The sequence below is a fragment of the Trematomus bernacchii genome, unplaced genomic scaffold, assembly GCF_902827165.1.
Source record: "Trematomus bernacchii unplaced genomic scaffold, fTreBer1.1, whole genome shotgun sequence".
NCBI lineage: Eukaryota > Metazoa > Chordata > Actinopteri > Perciformes > Nototheniidae > Trematomus > Trematomus bernacchii.
Genome location: NW_022987531.1, coordinates 989,664 through 1,000,595, shown reverse-complemented (window position 1 = coordinate 1,000,595; position 10,932 = coordinate 989,664). Strand labels below are relative to the sequence as shown.

The following is a 10,932-nucleotide window of genomic DNA, read 5'->3' as shown; positions in this document are numbered from 1 at the left end:
CCACATGAGGGACAATCTCTGACACAATTGTTGCTCATGGTTCTCGGATATATTATGTCTCAGTGCTTCAGTAACGGGGTGCTGAAGAAAAAGAGGGAGCAGATTGTCGGGTCTCCTTCCTATTTATACCGGAAGGGAGCCCGAGGGTGGGGCCCACCTTGCGGGCGGGCGTGGACTACAAGTGTTTTCAGTGCTGCGCGGGTTGAAGTAAAAATATATGATTCTACACTGTATTGAAGTAAACATGTATTATTTTGAATTGTATTTTAGTGAACATGTATTGTTTGAACTGTTTTAGGTAAACACAACGGGTTTTGATAATCACTTAGAATAGGAATGTTATTCTCACTTACAACTCACTGACCCAGAGATTCTGTGTCATACATACACCGCTCCTTATCACCCCTAAGAACAGATGTTGTTTTTTAAGGTCATTAAAGACATCGTTAAATAGATGCAGAAAGGTTTAAATGTCTGAAGGAGGATAGTTTATGTGAAGAACTCATGGGAAAGGAATGGAGTTAAGATTCGAATCGGAGATAGGGGTTGACTTTTGACCTTAGGGAACTTTGGAATTTCAAGTTCTGGTGAAGAACTATTGAACCCGACCAGAAGTGAATCCAGCCAGTCAGGACACTTGGGGGAGGTGATCAGCTTACACAGCTCCTCCTCACGGAACTCTGATTCGCTTGGGAGGAAAATGGGAAGGAAGAGTCGACACATCTCCGCCCCAAAAATAGATATGAATACTGATGTTTTTGTATGTAAAAATGCTTCTGGTTTGGTGAGTGGCTGGTCCCGACATCTGTGTCCGCATCGCATCACAAGCCTGAAGCCCGGAGTACTCGAGTACTCTGTATAACTTGTATATGTGTTTGGTTTCCTACCAGAAGTAAACTCAGATAATTTGTTATAACTTTGATTCCGGTGTTTTCAATTCCTTTCTTAATTTAATAGAGATCCAGCCTCATCCAACGAACGGCGCGTAGCAGAGGTGTTCTGCTCCAACAGGGTGCGCAGGGGGATTACCCAATAGCGATAGCCTTAGAGGGCGAAGCCATATACGAAATAGAACGCTACGAGACGGAATTCCCTCCTAATTCTGTCCTACGCTCCCAAAAGGTGAGGGACCTGAAAGGACAGCTAAATGCACAGCAGTCCATTTTCACCAGGCCCAACAACAAGAGCAAGGCTGCTACCATAGCATCTTATCGTGTCAGTCACGTTTTGCGAAACACATGAAGTCTTTCAAAGACGGCGAAGTTGTGAAAGAAGCATTCCTGGAGGCTGCCGATGCGCTTTTTGGGGACAGTAAAAATAACAGTAGCATTTCAACAGGTTTTTGATATAATAAAAACTCAAGTTAGATACCGTCAGCTGTAAGTTTTAGTTTAGAACTTATTCATTATAATTATTGTACAAAATGGTATAAGAATGCAAACTTTAAGATCTGTTCTGTTTAAATTGATTATAGTCTATTATCAATTCAGAAACTAGTGTTGCTTGCATCCTATTTTAAAGGCATTTCTTTTTATACTCTACTAAAATGCAAAAAAAAGAAAAGGGTTTGATTCTATTAATTTTGTCTTTTTTATTGCACTTTGGCAGCAGATTCCTGTGTAGCTTCAGATCTGAGTTGTCTTATTAGTAAAACTAATTTATACTTTTGTAGCAACACTATTTTTATATAATGGCAAAGAAAGGGTTCAGTCTTTTCTTTTTTTCCTGTATCATATGTGGCAGCACTGTTCAATGTTTCTTGAAAACATTACCCACTGTAGTATGTGACATGTGAATAAACTCCTACTCTGTATCAACAACACTGTTGTGTAACTTCAGTTAAATACTTGTGTGTGTGTAGATTAGAAAGAGGTAAGATAAAGGATCTGCAGTATTTTATGAAGTATTAATCGTACAAAGGTCAGTTTTATACAAGTAGAAGTGTGTATTTACCCGGTAGTAGGCTGTCAGTAATGGCTACACCTCTCTATTTGGACTGGTAGATCTCGGCAGACTGGCAACTTTAAAAGTAGCTCTCGGTTCAAAAAAGGTTGGGCACCCCTGATCTACACTGTCAAGGTTCAAGGTTCTTTATTGTCAAACTAACACAGCTACAGAGTAATTATGTTGTTGAAAATCTTATGTCACAGGCTTCTCCAACAATGCAACTGAAAGAGGACCAGAAACACATTAAAAATATAATAAAATGTGGAGACTTTGGGATATTTATCTCCCATTCTTTTACTTTTCGGGCATTTTACAGACCAAACATGTCGTTGATGTCACTGTTTAGTGTTTACCAAACTACCACTTTTTCTGAAAAATGCATAAAATGATGCAATATATGTTAAATACATGGTTTATACATGTAATTACTGGGGTTCTGATTACCTAATTTGGGCGTGCACATTTGCCGCACGCAAACCTACCTCTTTTGGATTTGGAAAGGTTGGCATGTATGCTGTATAGTATGTGTATTCAGCAGTATTCACTCTCTGTGCAAAACGGCTTGATTGTGCTCCTGCCCCCCCCTCCCTGTGAGCCTAGTGTGCTCCGATTGGTCAGCTCGGCCACTCTGTTCTGATTAGTCAACCACCAGAGAGGCTCCGCCCATGTCTAACACTGTGTTTTCGGCTCTGAGCATCAGTTTTCAAATGGCGTCAGTACAGTCGTACATGTTTGAACCGGAGTCCGATCCTGAAAGTGAGACGGACCGTGATGGACCTGATCCACCGTCCCAAACTAGACTGGAGCAGGCGGTTTCACAGTGGAAAGTTTTAATTTTGTATAGCTCTTCATGGGCGTAGGAAGCATCCTGAATGTGGGGGGGGACATTTTTAACGGGGGTGTGGGGGCGAAAAAAAATATAGATTTCCTGTATTCTGGTGCATTTTAACAGGTGGTTTGATACTTTTATGTGGCTATACTAGCATGAGGAAAATGATGGGTACATTTTGTAATTTCAGTAGTAAAGAAAGGAAACATATTTGATTATTAATTCAGAGCTGTCTTTGAATTAATAAAAAGCAGTTTAAATGCCCATTTTTTGTACATTTATATACAACAATAAATATTTGTGAGTGCATTGAGAGATATTGTTGTGGAGTCATTTATATATAAATCGCAAAATACATTTGTGAATCCTTCTGTGAGCATTTATTAATATTGAGACTGATCTGACTCCATACGGATGTTAAGTTCACCTAGGAATGGTATCATTGACTTAAATGTTCAAATAAATGTTGCTCTTCTGTCTATATTGGTCATATGATGCCCCTTGACTGAAATGTTTCCTGTTCAATATCCCCACTGATTTCCTTAAAATCCTGGGATGAGAGTCCACATCACAATTTACTGTCATTTCCCTTTCATCACTCACCTCAGCAATGGACCTCTCTCCACTGTCCCTGTATTCTGCCTCTGACTCACTCTCAAGTGCCTAGATGTCAAGAGAGGTGGTGAAGTGATAATAAATACTGATAAATACTAGTAACCTGGCATTTCGATGCCTTTTCTCATCTAAACTATTCAGTATTTGTATCTCTCTATCATGACATAAAGACGAAACTCCTCTCCAGAAGTGAGACGCTGCCATCACTGTTAACTGATTAACTGCTACCAGCTGATGACTTACTTTCCTCTTCTTTGAAAAAAATGTTCTTATGTCCATGTTGTCTGGGGGAGAAAACATATCAAACCAAGAGATCGTCAGCTTTGATTTTCGCTGTATTAACCATTTCCTGAACATTTGGTGTGTGTGCCTTACCTCCGCTACCGGCATCGCTTCATACAACAGATCTGAGCTGTCCAACTATGACAACACTCCTTGAACATGCGCGCGCTATGTGAGAATCTGCCTTGGTACAAAGTAGCAGTGAAAACATGGTACGGAGTTTCATTGATTTGGGCATTCTCTCAATAAGCAAGTGGAATGGATTTCATTTGATAGTGAAGCACTGACACAGCGCTCTACAAAGTGCAGCGAGTGGATAGATCGATTCACGGACTTTCCGCATAGTAAAAGTGGGGGGGTCTAAACTAATCATTTGAAAAAGTGGGGGGGACTTGTCCCACCCTCATATAATGGCTGCGACGCCCATGCTCTTACATTTCAGATGTAATGTTAGAACTGCATCATTTATCTACAACAAGTTTGTTTCGCTGACTAACCAAACTGTACCTACAACTGCTGTTATATAGGTGCACGTGTGGAAACTGCGCAGTCATGCCAACCGAAGTGGAAAACGTCTGTTGCAGGGAAATTAGAAAGGTAACAGACATACTTTTCGCGGGAGACTCCCGATTTCATAGCCCTCTCCCGGTTTCCTCCCGGGGTCATATTTCTCCCGCATTTCTCCCGATTTCTGACAAAATCAGATTTACCCTGGACTGTTTCCACTCGGACTTTAATACAGCTACACCATTGTTTGGTTTCCATGGTAGCGCATCTCTTTAGTAATGCTCCCGATTTCCGAGGTCTCAAGGTTGGCAAGTATGGTGACCAGTGGCGTCGCCTGGCCTGGGCATCCGGGGCTTTAGCCCCGGATGTTTTTTCTGTAGCCCCGGACAATTCTCCCTCAATAATATAATACATTAACCGTGCTTTACGTGAACCTCATCATGACACAAGAGAGGACGGCAGCACTGTAATTTCCCGTGTTCATTGAATGCAACAGAGGCATGACACCAGACCAATCAGAGAGTTGCATGGAAATAAACGTGTGCTTGTGTCATTCAAGCTCGGCTCTGTGTGTGTGTGTGGCAATAGCGCACAGTGATAGAGAGAGAGAGAGAGGGAGGGGTGTTGTTAGCATCTGGTTAGCTAGCTGCACTAACGGACACATGGAGCTGTTTGTTCCACAAGAAGCTGGAGGAGAGTCCTCTCCTCTCAGACTGAGAGACTCAGGTGAGCTAAAGGACTCTCTGAGTGTTTAGATAGTTAACTTTAGTAAGTTATCTCAGTGGGTCTCAAACGGTTTGGTCACAAATTATTCAAAAGATTATTTCCGCGGCACACCTTCATATGATCATTATAGTTATAAAAAAAATAAGAGAATAAAGGAAAAACAGTTATGAAATACTATATGGCAGTAAAACAAGAATAGAGTTTAAAAGGGGAGTGATTAGTAAAATATCCATAAAGAAAAAGTACATCTGTTTACAGTTCTGCTTCATATGGGTGTTGAGAGAGGTATCCATAGGTCTCTTCATTTTGCTCTCAAAGTTCACCAGATTGATGCATCTAACTTCAATATTTAAAAAAAAATCTTCCCGGGGGAGCATCCCCCCAGACCCCCCTAGAGGAGGTGAGCCCCCCACTCATAAAAAATACCACTTTACCCCTGCCTATATGCCGTGAGCTGATTATCGAGCCTTCATTGTAACAGTCGCGGGTGTACTGTGTGTGTGCGTGTGGGGAGTGTTGCAGTGAAAAATGCCACTGTAGTGCCGCCGCCACTGTGGGCTAAGCCCCGAATGTTTTCAGGTCCAGGCGACGCCCCTGATGGTGACAGATACAACAAAAACACCAACAGTAGCACACAACATTATATACACCATAGGCCTACATACTTGTCAAGTCAATAGACTATTATATGCCCTTTTATTTATTCTATAGTAATTGAATGTTTATTTTGTAAACCTCGCCATATTTGGAGTTAATTGCTAAACGTGTTATGTTCCAAATATCTTATCTTCCTATAGGTTGCAACACGAATGATGCAAGTCCCAGAACCTATTGGTTGACCACCCCGGACTAGAGCCAAACTGTTTCAATCCATACACCCTGCAGAACCTCCATAACATTTATAGGTTTGATTATGGACCTTTGAGGCGTAGAACAGAAGGAGTGTAAGTTATTTTTACCTGTAATAAACTACTACTGTATTTGATGAAAAATCAAATCATGGTTTGCTATATATGAATGATATGCTATCTAGGAGCAAATCCTTCAGGGAAGAAAGGCTACCAAGTATTTCTATCAAACTTTATTTCTAGAAATGTACAAAATGATGATTGATATACATATATACACTGTATAAGATAAGATGGACCTGTGGGGAAAATCAGTTTTTCAAGCAGCCAGAGGGTAAGGGTGAAAAACAGGACAGCACATATATCTTATCATCCATTCCTCCTCTATAGGCGTTTTCGGCATCTTGCCTATCGCAGCTTTGTAAGCTGGTGCTGGGGCTTCTTAGGACAAGGCATCAGAGTGGTCATCCCGTCATGTGTTGTCCGCCGGATACGCCGGGAGTTTCCTGATCTGGCAGGACAGTATGTTGGCTTCCGACCGCCCCTTGACTAAAACGTGAGACATGGCGGGCTACCACTTCCTCCTTTGAGGGCCTGTCAAATTGAGTGGACAGGTCCTTTGGGATGGGGATTTTATTCATCTCCTCCACAAAGGGTGTTGGATCCTCAAATACTTCCTCAAACACCAGCCTCATCAGCTCACCCACGTACACTGAAAAATATAACATTCATATAATAATTTATTATTTGTATTTTTCTTTTATTCTTTCATTGTACATATAATTCAGTGTGGCTATCTCTCTAGGTCGTCCTCAGACGAGCCCTCCATCGTTGCTTCCAGTCATCCCGGTTCTCCATATATCTGGCCAGTTCATTGGTACTTTGTGCAATAATCATTTAAAATGTAAGTTATGTTTTTAATAAAAACTAAAATATTTGACAACTTACTCTATGTAGGGTCCTTCTTTACAGGCTTTGCGGTACATTCTCCCCTCCTTGCTTTTGGATAGGCCAATTTGTACACAGGTAGTCCTGCAGCTGTTGTGGCTTGCTCACGGTCAGCATTCTCATTGTGATGCATGGCTGCTAGACACAACCTATAGAATAGCAAAATAAAATGAGACTTTGTGTTATGACAGAATAAAACCCTCATGCCACTAAACAGTGACTGTGTTATAAGATGCTACAGAATAAATTATACAGTGTATTACCTGCACAACATTCCCATGAAGGGGAAAACCACATTTTTGGGGGCAAAACGCAGAATCAAGCTGTGGAACGACTCCAGCGATGAGGTCTGGTAGTGATGGCTTAGCTTTTTCACATCTTTGAGAACTCTCGTGTTGTTGAGTATTTTCTCAACTTTGTGGAGTGTTATTGAATCTTGAGTGAAATTACAAAAACATCAACATCCCATTAGAACATTACAACTATCATTTTCCATAACAACAATGTTATATTTACATTCAATATTGTTGATATTATGAAGGAAGTGAAGTGTTTTTAAATTTCTCACTTGTTATTTCCAATTGTTTTATAAATATTGAACTTACCAGGTTTTAGCCATTTATTTGCATCTGTTGTGGCTCTTTCAGAATGTTCACACTTGGGGAATAGGGGGTCGTCGTGCACGTGAATGTTTTGTAGGTGGTTGACGACTGACGTCCACCTTGCCACCTTCTCCGGCCCCGAGGTTGTGCTCGTCGCACTCCAGTATACATGTTTTTTTATGCTGTGCAGCCACCTCTTCAACAACTTGCAGTCCTTGTTCTGTGAAAGTTTCACAAGTTTCTTGGACAAACCTGATAAAAAGAAAACACATGCACAAGTGAATATTCAAGCCATAGTGTGTAAATGATGTGCTGTGATGGACAATATTCAAGGGTGTGGTGGAAAGAAGGGTGGGGGCAGACAATTGCCTGACAATGGTCAGGGACACACCCTTCTGTCTGAAAGCATTTAATAGCCAGCCCAGGAAACCCCCATACATATTCATATACACATCACTGTAAATTCCCATTCTAAAGAGTACTCACATTATCCTAAGAGTAGTGAGTGAAATTGAATTTACAATGACAAAAGGGGCTGTGATCAAGTGGTCTGGCAGACAGTTTACAATAACAGAGGAAAAACCAGATTAGAGGGACAAATTGTAGGGGGATATAAATCATGTATCTATCCAGACATGATGTCATGTCTGCTGCTGATTAGAAGCTCAGGATAAATTGCATAGTAAAACAAAGGAATATCTGAACAAAGGACAGTGTCTCTGATTTTGTATTCTTCCATTCAAACATATAGGGATAAATACCTTTTTCAAAGTGCCACACATCATAGAATTGTTCTATGTTGCGTTCCCTCAGAAACTTCTGGATTTGTGGATGACGGTCAGTCACAATGTACTCAACCGCCAAATTGTTTGACTCCAGATGATCTAGGCATCTTTTGAGTCCCTCCTTTTCCATGTGGTAACTACCACCTACTTCATTGCTCTGTTGGTGAATAAGAAATAGGGCATAAATACACTGAAACATGCATCAACAGCAGTGACGTGCGGTGAGGTTCATGGCTGGTGAGGCACTGACTCTTTCAGTCAGATTTACAAATATTATAGCCTATTTTGACCTTAATCGAAATATTCTGTTATTTTCAAAAGCTTTTTTAGTCTGATGCTATGATTAATTTTAAACAGACCGATCAACAAAAGGATACCCAAAATCTAAATATTGGATTGTTCTTTCTAAGTAAGATCCCATTTTAATTACAGTTGTGGTCTTACCTTGACTTGAAGATGAAGTCCATGCTATCCTTCTGGACAACAATCTCTATTACTGTTTTGTAAAAGTCCTCCGTATCTTCCTGTAGTTTCAAAAGTTTTGTTTGTTGTTTGCGGTAGAATAACAGTAGCAACAAGAACCTGTGGGCTCACGTGCGCCCCCTTCAGTGCGGCAGAGGTTATGGCTGCCTCCCCATGTAATTGTTTCATTGCCGTTGTATGATAAGACCAGCGAGCCTAAATATGATATATACGTGAAATAAGTTATTTAGAGACTATGGATGGCGAGGATAAATGTAATAAAGGGATCTACAAACATCACATTGGTGACCTACAGTGAGATGGTAACAGGCATGCGCTTAGGGCCCGCTTTCCAGCCAGTTTCTGTGGGGTGATGCATTCTGAATTGAGGCAGAGCTCATCTGTGCCTCCCCTCAGAATGCGTCACCCCACAGTAAATGGCTTGAGCGCGCTCACAAAATAAGTGGCCCCGCTAAATTAGTGCCCGCGCTCCAGCAAGTTACTGTGGGCTTACGTGAGGCAATGCTCGTGCTTGCCTCACTTCTCATCGCTCCCGTAGCGGAGCTCGGCAAATTTGCTGATTTTGACTATAAAATGCGATTGGAATCATACAGAAATCACATTTACACAAGATCAGTGGAGACATTTTATTATTATTATTATTTAGTTTTTCTTTAATTGTTTTTCCGTTACATTGGAGTATGACAGGTGAGGCTCTGCCTCCCCTGCCTCCACTGACTGCACGTCGCTGATCAACAGCCAGTAAGCATAAAATGATAACACCCAGAAAGAGATTCACACCTGAACAAGCTGGAAGTCCACAATGGTATTGCTTCCCAGGTGCATGAGTGTGTAGCTTCCGAACTTCGCTGAGTGCCCTGAAGATAATATAATAAAGGAGGTTTCAAAGCTTTTCAACAGAATGTCAATGGATAACTTAGATGAATTGTAATATACACCAGTAACTCTGGCACTAGACTGTCTTGTTTGTTTCCGATTACCTGGAGAGTCTGCTCTCATATCTCCTGCAACTGTGACATTTCCCCCCTGGTGGTGTAGTTGCTGGAAAATCTTCAGCTGATCAGTCTTCCACTTGTGGATAATAGCAGGCTCCAGGTAATTCCTAGCATGCCTCCTGAAGGTCTCATACTGGAAGATCTCCAGCTGCATGGCTCTGAATATCTATGAATACATAGAAAAAGAGGAAACGTTTTTGAAAAAGTCCACTGCTGTCAATTTTAATATGCTATGGATGTTAGATGGTAAAATACCTTTTGTAGTTGGAAGAAGGAATCACCACTGAAGTATGTAGCAGCGGATAATTGTAAGTTGCCAACCGGGGTACTTCCGACGACGGGCTGGCTCTCCCATTGTCTGAGGTAACTGCAGCTTGGACAACGCTGTGTGAACGCCACAAAAGTCCCCAATTTTCGTCTTTGGACATCACAGTCTCTCTTACACACCGGACATTTTTCAAACAGCTGTCCGAGGCAGCTTTCAAACACAATGTACTTTGCATCACTGTGCGTGGATCGTGTCTGAAGTCTAATGTAACAAAACAAAATTAACAATACATGTTAGATTTCCAATATTCTTTTTTTCAACTCTGAAGTACAGTAATAGTAATGTATACCCAATATATCAAACTTACGATACGTCAGATTCTTCTACAAGTACAGAATCATCAGGGTGGTAACTCAAATCCAGAGTCTCTTCAAATTCAGTTGAAGTCTCTCCTTGTTCCTCCTCCAACTCCAGTCGAGGTCTCTTCCTAGGTCCCAGTCCTGGGCCCTTTATTGGTGTAGAGGCCAAGGGGAAATCTGGGTAGGTGGAAGTTTCAGTGCCAACACTTTGGAAAGAAACCGTGGCCTGGATGCCTGTTAATAAAAGGGAAAAATGCATAAATACTTTGTACATTATATAATGCACTAATACATTTTAAAAGGCCAACAACTTGTGTACATCTGACAGTAATTCATGAAATATTTAGAATGAACTACACAAAGCACTGTATTTCCTGTAGTCCACATAACAGTATTTCAGTGATAAACAATAATATCAAATACAGTTTTATTTATAGAGCACATTTAAAAACGATTTTTGTTCGAGCCAAAGTGCTGTACATATAATAAAAGCACAATTAAGGTATCTCAAATGAAAAATACAGTCAATGTCAGTGTTATGTTATACCTTTGCTCCTCACGTGTGCCGACTTCAGTGTTCCCCGGGACAACTGTGTAGCAACTGACACTTTCAATTCCACTGTCTGTGTTCCCACAGACCGTGTCTCAGCCCTCTGTAGAGTTCCCACAGACCGTGTCTCAGCCCTCTGTAGAGTTCCCACAGAAACAGTCTTTGTACGGTCTGTTTGGCATCCGACT

The 10,932-nt window shown here is 41.1% G+C and overlaps 1 protein-coding gene across 1 annotated transcript; it reads right to left on the bottom strand.

The window, feature by feature from the left end:
• Positions 1-5,987: 5,987 nt before the first annotated feature.
• On the bottom strand, positions 5,988-9,722 carry LOC117476097. Its single transcript, XM_034122471.1, has 7 exons — positions 9,553-9,722; positions 9,353-9,429; positions 8,066-8,246; positions 7,308-7,556; positions 6,966-7,137; positions 6,703-6,851; positions 5,988-6,466 (listed from the first exon to the last, which is right to left on the bottom strand). Exons 1-6 carry the CDS (start codon positions 9,719-9,721, stop codon positions 6,704-6,706), a joined length of 996 nt encoding a protein of 331 aa, XP_033978362.1. The 5' UTR covers position 9,722; the 3' UTR covers positions 5,988-6,466; position 6,703.
• Positions 9,723-10,932: the final 1,210 nt, after the last annotated feature.